This window comes from Vanellus vanellus (genome assembly GCF_965231255.1).
Source record: "Vanellus vanellus genome assembly, chromosome: 6".
In the NCBI taxonomy this organism is placed as follows: Eukaryota; Metazoa; Chordata; class Aves; order Charadriiformes; family Charadriidae; genus Vanellus; species Vanellus vanellus.
In genome coordinates, this window is record NC_138911.1 from 3,234,368 (window position 1) to 3,249,978 (window position 15,611).

The window sequence follows — 15,611 nt, forward strand, 5'->3', positions numbered from 1 at the left end:
TCATCAACCTTCACAAATCATCGCCAGCACCTGAAGCTTTCTCAAAGTATAGCAGATCACACAGGGTACATTTTCAGATAACTCAGAGTGGACCACCCATTTTCACCACAGCCTTTTTAACACAGACTTTTAAACTACTTTGATGCGCATCTGTAGCTTTTAAAGATTACATATCAAACCAGTGACCAACTATATCAAAGTACTTATTCTTTCCTAAAGGCTTTCTCCAAATACTCAACCGGGGGGGGACGGGGAGTGAACCCTGCAGCTTAACAGTACGCACAGAGGATTAACAAGAAATGAACAAACTGAACACTAACTAGAAACACTAGTTTCAGGTTTTAAGCTTTTTTCTTCTCTTGTCTTTGTAAAATCCTTTTCAAATGTTGTCCCTACTTAGGCAACATTAAGAATCTTCCGAGTGAGGAAGTCCAGAAGTAGAATCATTCCAACAGCTGCCCAGCAGCAAGCACAAGAAATACAGAAGCGCCCTTCAGACTTGGATGAAACTTAACATCTATTCATACGCAATGGTGCCAGAAAACCTCCTTCCATCACATGGCTAGAATCGTCTCAGCACGGTGGTTATGTGCCACCTTAGCTGCTCTTGGATGTACATGACTAACCCCCCTGAAAGGGCAGATACGGCACAAAAGTATCCAAACCCATAGCAAGCTTGTTCAACTTGGCAAAAGTGTACAAGATCAGCTAAAATACGTATCAGGAAAACTGTAGTCATCACTGAAAAACAGGCTTTTCAACTTGGGACGTGCCTGGCTACTTTGTGCAGAACTAACTGTTGAGACTGGTCAATAACAGAGTAACCCTTTCCGATACTGTGCCAGTCCAAGTACCATCATTCCAGAAGAACAGTTCACACAGAAATAAGTTTACAGTATTTGGGGGGTGTTAGAAAACCAAATGCCTCTCAGTTACACTCTGAATCAGTGAATTCTAAGGGTTTCACAATACGAATTACCACATTCCTGCACCCCTAGCCCAGTCTATTCTGATTAGTAACTAATACAGTAAGTAGTAGCACAACTTCTTAGTTGTAGCTTTAGGCATCTCCATTTTTGGAGCCCATGTCAGTGAAGAAACATACCCACACCCATACCCACTATGGCAAAAGGAGAATACAGTTGTACTTAATTAAAGAGGAAGAATCTTGCATTACCAGTTTGACAAGGTATGGGACAAAACCGGTCTCCATCTTTAATATGACACTATAGAGATTTCACTGAAGTTTTTCCTCTCCACATAAAGTTGGTCACGGTTTCCCGGGATCCCATAGAGAATTTCACAGCATACAACGCTCCTCAAAAATGCCGAACCATGGAACAACAGCAAGACATGCCGAGAAAATTTAACAAGTTCAGTATTTTCCCTGGGACCCCCCATTATGGAGGCTAAGCAGCTACTACAAAAGCTACAGCAAGATATTTTAAGTTGTAAACAACATTGAACTGTCAGTTTCCTCGGGTGGAAAATAAAAAAGAAAGTATTTTTCTGTATATCAACTCGAAACATACTGCCCTCACAAGAAACAGCACAACTCTGGCTCAGCTGCCATTTAGCATTAAATTCCTATGACTTCTATGAATTAAAAATTATTTCATTCTAAATACCGCATCCTAGCCTGCGTAAAAAAAAAAAAAAAATTAATCCTCACATGACTAATACTTCACTATTTTTCAGAAATAGGCCCAGGACAAGCTCCGTCATGCATGATTATTTCAGCGACAAGACACTTCTGCTTGCAAAAACTGTAAGCGGCAGCTGAGGCGCTGCCCTGCCCTACTCTAATCGTTCATCTCGGCCTCCAGTTGTCAGGTTTAGTTCTGTGGCCAGCAGTTGTAAAGTACGTTTTTCACACTATGTTAAAAGGGAGTGCTTGGGAATATCTGAATAAGGCCGGCCAAGCCACCCTCATTAAACAAGCAGCAACACGTACTTCCCCCTCAGTGCTCTCCTATTATATGTATTTATTTATTTATTTAGCCAAGCGATGAACACTTCAGTCTTTTAATTTCAAACTTGTTTAAGCAAGTAATACTCAATGAGGACAGACACATGCCTTCAGCAGGAAATTCGACTTACATTGCTCTTTACATTTTATTTTTTTTTCTATTTCTTTGTACTCTATCACCCCAGTTTAATTGCCAAGTGAATTTACTGGGCTAACTGAAGCGAAGTATATCCAAATCTGCAATATTCGGAATAAATGCAACTGGACCATTCCATGGAAAAGTAGCTCAAATTTTACAAATAAAGGCAACTCTAAAGCCCATGCAAAAAAAAAGAGGCCTTGGAACAGACAAGCCTGATATTTAAACACAGAAAAACTTAACTCAGCAACATAAATTAAGTGTCAAAGAGTCGTTGGGAGGGGTGGGGGGGGTGTTAAGCTTTTTTTTAATGTTCAAAGTAATATCCATAACCAACAGTTCCAAACTTCATAACTACGTGAACCCAGAAAACGTGTAATATCACAGAACAAAACCAGGGATATGAATAATGCTAAAAGGGCAGGCGGGGATGGGGGGGGGCAGGGAGAGATGAGGACAGTCTGTTAATATGCTCTAACCAGTAACAAATCCGAAGCAAAAGATGGATTGGTGAGGAACCTGGTCTGAGGTGAGGAAGAAGCTCCTATTCTGTTCCACACTGGGCTACAGACACAGGAAAGACGATGCAACTGGGAAACCCTGCAGCCTCCTACTCGGTGGAGAGAAAAGGCACGCTTGGCCCATTTCTCCTCTACTGCCTCCCAGGACTTAAATCTTTTCCAACCGTTGCACAAAGTACCGAAGAGCGTTACGCAGTCTCTAAAGACCACAGTTCCTACAGGGGATCAGTTACACCAATGTAAGTATCAGCATAAATAAGATTACAGGAGGGGAAAAGGACGGCTTCTTTCCTGCATGGACAAGCAGCGCGAGCTAAAATCCTAAGAAGCTTTTTCATTTCCACTGTACATGAAGTAAAGTAATTCCAGATTTCTTAAAACAAAGGCTCAGCTTTTGGAAGATACGTTGTTGAACCACACCCTCAAAAGACATTCTGAAAACTCGACCCGCATGTTCTAAAAGAAATAAGTTACTAGATGCACCTGCCGCGTGTTCTTCAACGCAAAGCTAAAAGAATGTTATGACCTCCCAAGCCTTCTCCCCATGAACTACAAAAAGGTGATAACACTGCATGAAAAATATATTACTTGGGAATACGAAAAATAAAAATATAAAAAAGATTCCCAGTGGTATCCTGAGACACCCCTGAAATTATCTAAATTAAACTTAAGTCTTTCACCCAAATGCAATACAGCAAATAGAGAGAGCTCTGAAGAGATACTCTGAAGTTAGAAGTTTACCTATGACACCCATGAACATGTAAAAAAGCCAACCAGATTCACCCATCCATCCACCCAAGACTGCTCTCCATACCTTCCAACCTTGGTCTCATCCTTTACACCCATAATTAGATTATCTGAAGAACTTCCAGTGCTACAGGTGACTCTCTGAAGAACAGCATCCCATTGAAATCTTTAAATGGCCTTTGATTTGGGTCAAAAGTTTCTCTAATTTCTGGGTTTCCAAATTAAAACACAAAAGGCAGCCCATGTCTTAAATCCTAGCAGAAGCAAGAGATTCAAGTGTGAGGTGCCAGTCAGGACTTTAAATACAATACACAACAGAACCTTAAAGCATATAAAATGGCACAGAGTTCAGGTTCCCATTGGTAACAGTAAACCCACAACTCTTACTCAAGCACAAACTACAGTGAAAAGCACAGCTACTAACAGAATTTCGGTCCAGTATTATTCATTCAGCAAGCTTAACGGAGACCCATGAAACAGAGCACCATTTCAGCTGGCAGATCTCCCATTTATGGATAGGAGTGCAAAGAAAAGTAAAGTTTTGACTACAGAATTCTACTGGCAAAAATGTATATTGCAAAACTAGTTTTGCGACAAGCTCACGTAAGACATTTGAGATTAATTTAAACCTTGCCATTGATCAAGACAGAAGTCCTGTCAAATGAATAGAGGAGAATTCCCTTGTCCCCCAATTTTCTTTTTTAAAACAATTTTGATTTACAGTGAGAAAACTTTCATATCAAGCATTCTGTGAAGCCCACAATAAAACAAACAAGCAATTCCACTTTCAGATAACTTTCTCCGTTTTCACTAGCTTGTTTCACAGTTGTGCTTGAAAATTCAAAAATACTACTAAAACAGCTTAATAAAACCGGTTACTATTTACTAAGATAATCATGAATCCAGTACCATTTAAACAACAAGAATTTATGATCCTCTTTATTGAGTGCGCCCTCTCCACATTAAAGAAAGTTTTAGCTTTCACACCAAGGATTTGGCCAGCTAAAATTCCTTTCCAAGTAATTCAAACACCATTTCTCATTACAGGAAATTGCTGATGTTGAGAAGACAATGATTAATAAACTTCACCAACTGCAAGGTAGTTTCTTTACATGAACATTCATGGTTAGATCTTTCAGCTATACATCAAGCCAGTTTACACTTTGTATAGGTTGACACAAGAATTCTTTATTTAAACTGCACATCTAAAGGTGGCTTTGTTTTGGGCTTTTTTTAAACTATGTAAATTATTCAGCTACCTAAGCTTACATAATTATGTCCTTATACAGTGCGTGGTTCTGTAAATTTGAGGTGGGGAAAAACAAAATCTCACTTCTTTCAACAATAAAGTTTATTAACCTGTAGTCTACATTCTTTACTCATTTTAACCAGATATTCTACCCTGCGGTTCTTTATAAAAGGTAAATATGCATTTAAAAAGTGTTTCCTATACATCATTTAAACTGAACAGAACCAAATTCTACATGTATTTACATGGGAGGTAGGATTTAAAAAAGCAAGCACTGTGCTGCAGAATATTTCTAGACAACTAGATGTGAAATAGAATTAGATAACAAAGTCTCCTGTGTGTTATCAATATCAGTAAGGCACAACTCAGCATGGCTCAGAGCATACCCAAATAGAGAGTACTGTTCTAGGAAGGGTGGGGCGGGAGGGGAGGAACTAAAAGATTTTAAAAAAAAGAAAAGAAAAGAAAATTAAAAAAATCAAAGGCTGCCCGTTTTCCTACCATAACAAATAAAAAAAACCCTCTTGCTTATTTTCCAAGTGGAAGTTCTTTTTTCTCCTCAACAAAACTAGAAGGATGTGCATATCAAATTTTTCAAGCTCTAGAAATACTATTTCTAAGCATTTATATTTCTGAAAACACAACCATAAAACAGATGAACTACGGGAAACGATACGTCGACTGTTTTTATTCACTTGCACCCATCGAAAGTCATAGCATATTTCAAATGCAATCCAAATTATATTCCCGTTAAGATTTTCACTACCATCCTCAAAAAACATATCCTGAGTAGACACGAACATAAACACATGAGCAAAGTTCAAGGCTAGCCACTGTGGAATAGCAGAAGAGAAGATTAAGCAACAAAGCTTCTCTTCTTAAAAATGTTACAGCTCTGGCTGCTGTAGGAACAAGCCACAGAGCCTCGTCACGCCGACTACAAGAAAAGGAGCTGATTTTCAGTAGAGCTTATATGAAAATCCAAGGTAAAGTCTGAAATAAATAAAGGTCATAGGCAAAAAAAAAAAAAAAAGTTAACCAACTCTTCACAGCAATTTACAGAGAACCTAAAGAAAAACACCACATCAGAATGAAACTGAGCATTGACTTTAATACGTATGGTAACCACAGTGCTCCTCCAGTTCTGAATATATGAACCAGGAGAGTCATCTCCTCGAACGACCTACAGACACGCTCAGCTCGCTACCCAACTCTCCGGAGTTTACAAAATGCAGAAACAGTATTTCCAAGCACTCCTGTGAAAAAGTCAACTCGAATAAAAAACTCGCTCCACTCAACAGCAAAATAATAATTCTTCTTTCAGTCTGGAGAACGTGAAAACATTTTTCCTGGCAAGAATTGCCACGCATTTCCCCATTTATACTTGGGGAATCCACAGGCAGGCTTACAAAAAAATACACTTGGGAAGTTATGAACACCCAGATTACCTGACACACACAATGCAAATCTATCCCTTCTCAGTATTTGTACCTTGAGATCCATACGCGCAAGAGATTATGATAAGTATTTTCTAATATATGTCACCAGATACTAGTCAGCCTTATAGACTTAAAGTGACTTAAGCTGCCTAAATTGCTAAAAGCAGCTTACATGAAGACCTCTATCATATTCCTCTAAAGCAGGAAAATTTTAAAAAGCAAAATTAAGTTAGTGTGAAGTATATTACCTGAGTTCTGGGATACAGTGCTAAGGAAGAGCAAACCCCAAAATTACTAATAGACAGCTAAAATGTTCTCTCCAAAAATTCAAGTTCTCTGACAACATTGTTAACTATAAGTGATCCACATATATCAAAACAGAAATGTGTGCTCTTAATTCTAACATCAATTCCTATAGTGAGCAAAACCAACATCCACCTCTCCTATATAGATACCAGAAAGGAGAAACCAAAGTCACAGGCCAGTGGATGCTAAAACATTAAGAACTTGTAAGGTGGAAGGAGGGGATTGTATTTTTAATTCATATTTATTAAAAAAAAAAAAAATATCCAAGAGCTTCCCTCCTCCCCCCCCCCTTTTTTTTTTTTTTAAAAGATCTAGATGGAAGTTGCAACTACATAGCCACACTGGGTCTTTAAGTCTTGCTAACAAACATCTTTAAAGTAGGTTTTAGTTATATTCTTAAAAAGAACAGAGAAAAATAGAAGGGCTTGCAGACAAAGAATTCTCAGAATTGTTGTACAAGAGGCTACAGGCAAGTTAACATAGATTAGTATATATGTGAAGTTCACCTGGTTCTAAATATAACATATATTTTTAAAACAGGCTGTTTCAATTATACCTCTTTTCATCCAAGCTTACATACAGCCTGTTCGATAGACTGCCAGTTAGACTACTGCACACCAAACATTAATAAACCCATTATCGGACATTTGTACATAGTAACAGAAGAGTAGGGAAAAATAACCACTAGCTCATCTTTCAGGGCTACATCCACTATTAAAAACAAACAAAAAGCATTTCTGGTAGTCACCAAAACATTGTTCCTACAAATAAACTAAGGAAAATAAAAACAACAGTTTTAGACTTCTTAATAAAAAATTTTTTATTAAAGGGATTGATGGGACATCATAGCAGCACTAAAGTTCATCCTCAAATAGAAGAAAACTTAAAACTCATTCTAAATCTAATCTCTCCAAAAAGGTCTATTTATAATCAAGATAACCTAAATAAAAAGCACAGTATAAACAGCAAGTTGCTAACAATAGGCAAGCAGGTGTCTGCTGGGTAGGGGTGGGATGTTTCAACAAACAAACTCACCCAAATGTATTTAAATGAGAAGCTAAGAAGTCAAAACGAATGCCAGAGACTTGGTCCTCAATATACTCCAATGTATTATTTAATTGTAGCCACTCCTCTTTTTGCCCAGTTGTGGAGCATACTTTCAGAAAACTTCATATTCTGAAGGTTTTGGACAAAAGTTGTCTGTCTCTATGCCTTGCAAAGAAGGAAATGTTGGGGAAGTTGAGGTTTATTGATATAGTGAGTGAAGAATTCTCAGCATTAACTCCTATCTCCATCTGACTTAACGCAGTGTAAAGCCAAATCTATTTAGTAATTTACTAACAGTCAGAGCCAAGAAAGATTTAGCAACTGAAACTCAACATACACAAGGCTAAAATTACAGTTGTCAAAATGCAACGGAAAGAGTCACATTTATCTTTGCTGTCAGAATGGGATAAGAGAAATGGAGGACGTGTCTGTTCTGACATACATCTGCACATCTGAAATCCTTTTGGATCTTTATCATTTCTGGACACACGGCGCTCTGCTGAGATTAACATCTTTTATTTAGAAGTCAGTACCACATCTTGCTAGAGTAAGAAGTATAAGCTACGTCACCTCAAGGCTGAACAGTTGTGAATACTGTAAATGGAGTTGCACTAAGGCGATTTCAGCTGCTGCAAAGTTTGGCAAGCCCTTTACTTAATGTACTTTCTGCAACTGTGTTCTTCAGATTACGTACAATTCAAAACCTCATTTCTACATCTATGACATCCTGTATTATTGAAAACTTGCCTGGAGGAAATCCAAATAACACCATTATTAAAATGGCAACTAGATATTTAAGTTCATCATTATAAAACAATACCAGGGCAGTCTTCAGACCAAGTACTTAGATATTTCTTACACGCGAGACATCGAACAGTATTTCTGAGATTGTCTAAAGAAGATCATTCTATAGGGACATACCTGAATTTAACTGAATACAAATATAAACAGTCACACTATTTTTAACTGAAGTATGCAGTAATGATAAAATATTTACTATAGATAGAAAGGAACTGAAGACAGCCTGCTGTGGACTCACTTCAAATTAAGATACAATGGGCAACCCAGTAGAGCTGAAGCCAAACCAAAATTATAGGCAGCTTTTTTTTTTTCCCCCCACATTTAACTCCACATTACGTGTACACATAGACACAGAAAGTTCTCATGTGCCCCTATGTATATGCTGCTGAATACAGAAATTCTGAACAAGACCATCACAAATACAGAAAAAACTTTTTATTTTACTTACCTTGCATAGAAATGAAAATAAAACACGGTAAATTTAAAACCAAAAGATTAGAAGTGCAAGATTAAGATGGATCTTAATAAAGAGTGTTGCTGTATTACAGAAACCTAACATTTGTACATCAGCTTATAAAATTCTTAAAATACATGTTAAAATTGTCATCCTGATAAAAGTTGCTGTGAATTCATCAACTGCTCTTTTATTTGTGCTAGGTACCAGAGTCTCTGTAAATTAAACTCTAGTCTTCTCCAACCAAAACAACCAACTTCTTGTCATTTACAGGAACTTCTACATGAAATTCTACCAGCAAAATGAACCCTAGCCTGCGACACCTTCATAGCATGAACTGGTAGTCACTTGGACCTCATCCACCTCAAATTCAAAATTTAACTTTTAAATGCAAGAGCATCCCGTCTGTTTCACAGATTAACTTATGAATTTTAGGCACACTAACCTTGAATTTTGTAGAATACACTCTAGAAGACGCATTAAGAGCATGGAAAATAATAGAGAGGAGTTACTCTTCTGACCATAATTAAATCATAATTGAATGTGTTTACATTAAAAATAACAGTTGTCTAAGTTCTGAAAGTTAATTTTTATTTTTTTCTCTGAAAAATACTAGGAAAAACAAATTAATTTTAAGCTCTTGCACAGCAATTTGACTTCATCAAGTTCATCTTCCAAGGTCAGAGTACAGTTTGACTAGGGTAATGTGTAATAGAAGGTAACTCCCAGAAAACAAAAAGCATTGCCAAGAATCCAGTCATTTTATCAAGACAATGTTGATGTATTTCATTTCCAGCTGTCCTAACAAGAAAAATTTGTCAGTTTTACTCTGTGTAAATGTAACAGATAAAGCACATCTATACAAGATTAGAAAGCTCTCCCCTCTGTGAGTTAGACATCCAGAACAAGAGACTTCTTACTCCAAATAGCTGTTTCAGGTTTACGTGAGCTAGCACGGATGCCGCTAAATCACTAGCTGACCACCACGCTACAAGTACACCAGAAAAGTCTATTTCTCTGACACTTCAGAAAACGCACATCACTGCTGCAGAATTAATTGCATTTACTTTTATAATCTATAAGACGTGTAAATACACAAGTACCAATTTGCCATTTTGTAGCTATACACACACCAGTATGAGCCTCTTCCTTACACACAGAAACTCAGTGAAAGTCCGGAATTAAGTACAGGGATGCCATTACAAATTGGGCATCTTCATACTAAAACCAGAGAAGTCGTTTTGGTACAGAAGCAGTTGATCTGGCATTCCTTCTTTTATACAAGGAGCTTCCATCAGTCATCAGAACCATCTAACTGGCTGATTCAGCTAAATATATAAAACAGGAAAAGTGTATGTACAAACAATTCAATGCAATACTCCTTAAGATAAACTACTCCCAAATCAGCTACAAAGACGTGTTACAAGCTAGATGCCAAGTCTGAGGGAGAAAGAATACATTGGTTACACAGTGATTTAGTAATTCATGCAATTATACTAGTATTTGTACAACTAGTCAAATTGATCTTTGCATCTCTTTCTACCGAATGGAAAACAGCCACTATGAAAAAATGTACACTACTAAACACCTTCTTTCCTGAAAAAAAATATAATACAGTTGTCAGTACATTTGAAGTTATCCTACTTCTACCCCTCCTTGAAATCCACAGCTAAACAACGGGTCATTTGAGACAGTAGTTCAGAAGAATGCTCAGCTTGAAATAATTAACAAAAAAGTTTGGACAGTTTCAAATATTACAGTCACCACAAAGTTTTCCTAGTGAACACTTATTAGAATTTTAAAAAAATAACCCACATCTTTTCACCTCAATAGAAGTTTACACATATGAAGTAACTGAATCTTTACCATAAAAACAACAAAAACTTGTCAAATACAGAAGTTATTTCTGATTGCAGCAAAAATAATAAAATATTTTTGACTTTTGAAAGCACCATCAATCGTCACCTTCCACAATCATTTGAGCTTAAGCACCACTGAGGTCAAAAGTGACATAGTTTTCACACCACGACAACAGTATTTTTCAACAGCAATCTACAAAATCTACAATGCTGTATATTTATATAAAACTGCAGTAAAATTTCTTTCTGAACTGTGAGACTCGTTTCCTACGGACTTCACATGAAACCATACAATTACGACATTCTTGAAAATGGGGAATTGGGTTTTTTTAACTGCATTAATCTTTTAGAAATGTTTAGAAAGAAATGTTTACATGTAAGTAGCTTACTAGATTTAGGACGGAAAGCTGAGAATTGAAAAAAGAAAAGAGGAACAATACAGTTTAGAGCTTGGGTGATTCTACTTGTCCAAAAATTCAAGTATAACAGTTTACAGATCATACAATTGGTTAATGGCATCCATTAATGTAGCAGACCTGAAATAGCGGATAAAGAGAAGCCACAATTACTACAACAAAAAAAAAACCAAAGAATGACTTTTGCCTGCAGCACATGATTTAACACAGGGAGCTGCGAAGGTTGAAAACATCTCGTTTCTGATTTCCATCATACCATTGTAACACAACTAGATTAACATGTATTACTTTTTAGTTTCTACCCCTGAGTAATTGCCAGTACCAATTACCATACCAAGAGCCATATAGTGATTACATTATAATGAGAGCAGTGGAAACAGAAGGGTTTAAAACTACTGTTGTAAAGTGTATAAACAGGAACTACAATATTTGAGGATATGTAAACATTTGTAAAAATAGCAAATATTCTTGGAATAACGTATGCAAACGTATGCAAATATAACATCATCATGACACACTTGGGACAACAACCAACCATGCTAGAAAGTGTAAGGCTGTCAACAGACACCTGAAAGCGCCCTCTGCTTTGCCTACAATCAAATGCTTTTCAAAATGTTCAAATTTCAGTTGTATTCTCTTTAACCGGAATGGATAAAACACAGGAAATTCTGTAGACACCAATCACCTTTCTGAACTGCATTACAGGCTGTATATTGCTACACTGCAGCCTCCAGAAATCAGTAAATGGTAACTCCTAGCAAGACAAAAAAAAGAATCCTAACTCTCCAAAAGGAACTATATGAGTTAAACAACACACTCAGACTTCTACACTGCCATGACAGCTCAGCATGTACTCACAAGGCAGCAGCCTGAAATTTTTCAAGTTTTTAAATCAAAGTCCATGATGGTATCAGAACAGCCTGCTTTCTTTCCCAGAATGGCCTGTTTGTAATTCTTAAGCACGTGAATGAATCGGGCAGTTAGAAACAACATTGAAAAAATACTAGTGAGAGAAGAAAGACCATCAAGTTCTATTAACCAAAAGAATGCAGGTAAGACTTCACGCTCAAGCTAAACCAAAGAAATGCCAGACACTGGGAAAGCGTACGGGAGGGAAAAGGTTTGATATTCCCCGCTCACCTTGCTTTTATATCTTTCTCAAAGTGAGTAAGCACCAACAGATACTTCAGGAAAGTACTAAGCTAGATTGATCTTCCCCTACCATAACCTGACTCTTCAGCAAATTAAATACGCAAAAAGCCAACAAAAGCCCACAAAGAATACAAAAATTATCAAAATCGAAAGATACCTTCCTTTCAAAATGTCCATACCTGTGGAAGTGCAGTATTGAGCTGTCTCTGCAAGGAATCTCTCTCGTGACCAACTTCATGTAGCTTGCCCTGGGTCAATGCTAGCGTCTCCTGAGTTTCTCTTAGTGTTTCCAGAAGGCGATCCCTTTCTTCCAACATGGATACCATTAATTGCTCAAAATGGGAATCAGCATCTGACTGTAACGGGGAACCTGAACCATGGCCTCCATTTCCCCCCGAGGGAATCTCTGCCTCACTGATGGTTGGCATCACCTCACACATCATCTTGAAACAAAATAAGACAAAACAAAGACCATAAATTTAAGTCAAACAAATCTAAACAGGATAAGCAAAGGAACTTTGGATACTACCCATAATACCAACTCAGCTTTCTCAATGATAGCATCAGCAAAGGTTGCCAACACCTTAGTGTTTGCCACTATTTCATTAAGACTGCAGGAAAAAAGGTATACAATCAATTTAATCAAGGCATCACTTCATAACGAGAATCTTGTGACTTCTTGCAAGACCAGATTTTTACAGCTACGTTTCAAACTGTGATCTCATTTTAATGGATTTATGTTTTTGTTAAGAGTAAACTGCTGCTGAGATCTTTAAAAAAACAAAGATAAGGCATGCAGCACACCACCAGAAATTATACACTTAAACCAGTAACTGATTACGCTGCATATTTTGAGAATTATTATCTGCTTCTTCCAGCGCTTGAAACATACAGATAGTATCTAAAGAAGTACTTTGAGCTTATGCTGGCTGTAGAAAGTCTATGGTAAAACTGATACATGTAAATTAGTGGTAAATGCAAAAAGTCCAATTCAGGAGAAACACATGAAAAGGAAGATAAAAAGCAAAAAATTCATTACGAAGTGGTAGCAGCTGTCACTGTGGATAATAAAAGTAAAGGTAAGCAAAAATAATTCAAGGCAGAGTATGAATACAATTAACGATGCAAATGTAAATACTGTGCTACTGTTAAACTGGAAGGACTTTTAAGAGACCCTAACAGATCGTTACCAGAGGCTAAAGCATCACGTTCTTTAAAAAGCATGCAAAAAAAAAAAAAAAAAAAAATCACTAATATAATTACTGTATGCTCTCACTGAACTACCAAGGCTTCTAAAGTTCTTCAGCCAGCCTCTGTCAACATCACAAACCTACAAGAAGCTAAGGCAAACCAGGAAAAAATAGTTCTCTCGGGTACCACAAAGTTTGTTCTCAACCTTAAACTTCACACTCATATCTGAACATTGTAAAGAACAATTAAACTTATTCTGAGCCTTACAGTGGGACCTCTCAACCCTTGAAAGACTTGGAACAGCCTGAAGTGATTTATAACATTTTCACGCATGATTACCATAAGCCATGTATTTTTGACACCACTATGTTATTTACCTTGCTCAATAAAATAAGAAGGCTTGGAAAACAGGCCCCAGGCTTCCTGCAGTACCAGTTCTTCTCTGGTTTTAGTACTTCTTTGTTACCCCCAAAAACCTTTTGGATTGCAAAGCATCCATTCAGCTCTAGTCCAATGTCTATTTAATTGAAACACCCCACGCGCACAAAAACAAGTAAATCCGCTGAGAAAACAGCGGATCCAGTAAAAAGCAGCAGCAGCTTCAGCCAAGTCCCCAAAACAGAAGAATGTGAAAATAAACTGTCTCAGCTTCCCATCCCTCTACTACTGGCCCACAGGTCCTGCAACAGCTGGGATGGGGGAATCATGTGCCGAGAAAAAAAAAACCAAAAAACGTAGTCTGATGCAGCGGTGCAACAAGCTTCAATAGTTCATCGCTTATAAATTCCACTCAGGTCACAATCGCATTATTAAAGGGAGTATGGACAGCATGGGAAAAGGGCAGGAGCTTTCTCGTAAAGGATTTGGAAAAGCCTCCCTTCTTTTCTCTTCTGTTAATTCCAGCGGGAGGCTCTCCTTCCAGTTTCCTGGGTCTTAGTTCAAACATTTATAATCCCAAGAGCGAGGCGCTGGTATCGCTTTGGAAGGGCAGGAGAAGGGAGACCTGTTGTTTCCTCTGCGTTAGCTCTTCACCCGCACTCGCCCCGGCCGGGTCCCACCGACGACGCTGCGGACCCGGAGATATCCAGCCGAGAGAGGTGAACCAAACCCGCCGAGAACGGAGGCAGCGCCCGGGAAGCACAGGCGGGGAGGCGGGGGGGGGGGGGGGGGGGGGGGAGAAGGAAGGCCCCGAAGAGACGGGGGCACCCCGGTCTCGCCGCTCCTCTTCCCCGCGGCAGGGCCCGACAAACAAAGATGCTGGCCGAGGAGATGGGGCTTTTTTGCTTCCCCCCCCACCCCGTCCTCACGGGGAGCGCCGGGCCTGCCTCCCTCCCCGCCGGAGGCCCCAGCGGCGCCGGGAGCGCGGCCCCGCAGCCCGCGCACGGCCGGCTCGGGCTCGGCGCTGCCCCGTAGGAGCGAGCCCGGCCGCGGAGGCCCCGGCGCCGCGAGGGCCCTCCCTCCGGCCCCTACCGAGCGGCGGGGCAGACTCCCCCGCAACGGGAGGACTCGCGTCCCTCCGGGCCGGGCCCGGCTCCACCCGCCGCCGCCGCCTCCACGTCCGTGGTGGCCGGCGAGGGGCCGGCTGAGGCCGGGTAGGTGCCGCTGCGTCCCGCGAAGGCGGCGGCTTGGGCCCGACGGTGCCGCCGCAGCCCCAGGGGGCGGCAAAGGCCCTGCGCGCTGGGGAGAACCCCGATCGCCGCCGCCGGCCCCCGACCTGCCGCCCGCCGCGCCAGCACCGAGCGCCGCCGCCTCCCGCTTCTCCCGGCGCCCTCTGCGGCTCCTGCATAAATCAGTGCGGCGCCCAGAATGCACCGCGTGGGGAGGCTCGGGCGCTCCTTCCTCAGGGCCACGGGTTCGAGACCCGCTCCCCCGCGGAGCGCCCTTTCTCTTCCCCGGCAAGCGATACTCCCGCCGCCCACGGGTGCCCGCCTGTAAGGAGGGCTGCCACGTCTCTGGAGCAGAGCCCCAGGGTAGGAGGCGTGCTCGCTGAGGGCTGAGCAATAGGGCAGGACAGGAGTCATTGCTGCTGCCTGTGCCAGAGTCGCCTCACAATCACAGTTCTTTCCCGGGGCCTGCGTGTCATGGCAGGGCCCTGCCAGGCGGGTCTGCCCGCTCCTGCCAACAGGCATCGCCCGCCGAGCAGGAGCTGGGCCCTGCCCCGATCCCTCGGCCCGCTCCCATCGCCTCAACCTGCCCTCTCGTCCTCGACCTGCCCCCTGGCCTCAGCCCGCCGCCGGTGCCCTCCGCCTGCACCCTTGCAGCAGACGTTGGAATGGCGGTAAGCTGTGCGTTCAAGCCTGATGGCTCACAGAGCTGTGAGG

General features: G+C 40.6%; 1 protein-coding gene across 1 annotated transcript in view; it reads right to left on the reverse strand.

Moving 5' to 3' along the window:
- Positions 1 to 12,542, reverse strand: part of PPFIA1 (PTPRF interacting protein alpha 1) — a gene marked incomplete at its 5' end in the record, with an annotated part of 58,252 nt that extends 45,710 nt beyond the window's left edge. Inside the window, one exon of the mRNA XM_082485491.1 lies at positions 12,279 to 12,542. Coding sequence (XP_082341617.1) covers positions 12,279 to 12,542 — 264 coding nt within the window. The remainder of the gene's footprint in view (positions 1 to 12,278) is intronic.
- Positions 12,543 to 15,611: the final 3,069 nt, after the last annotated feature.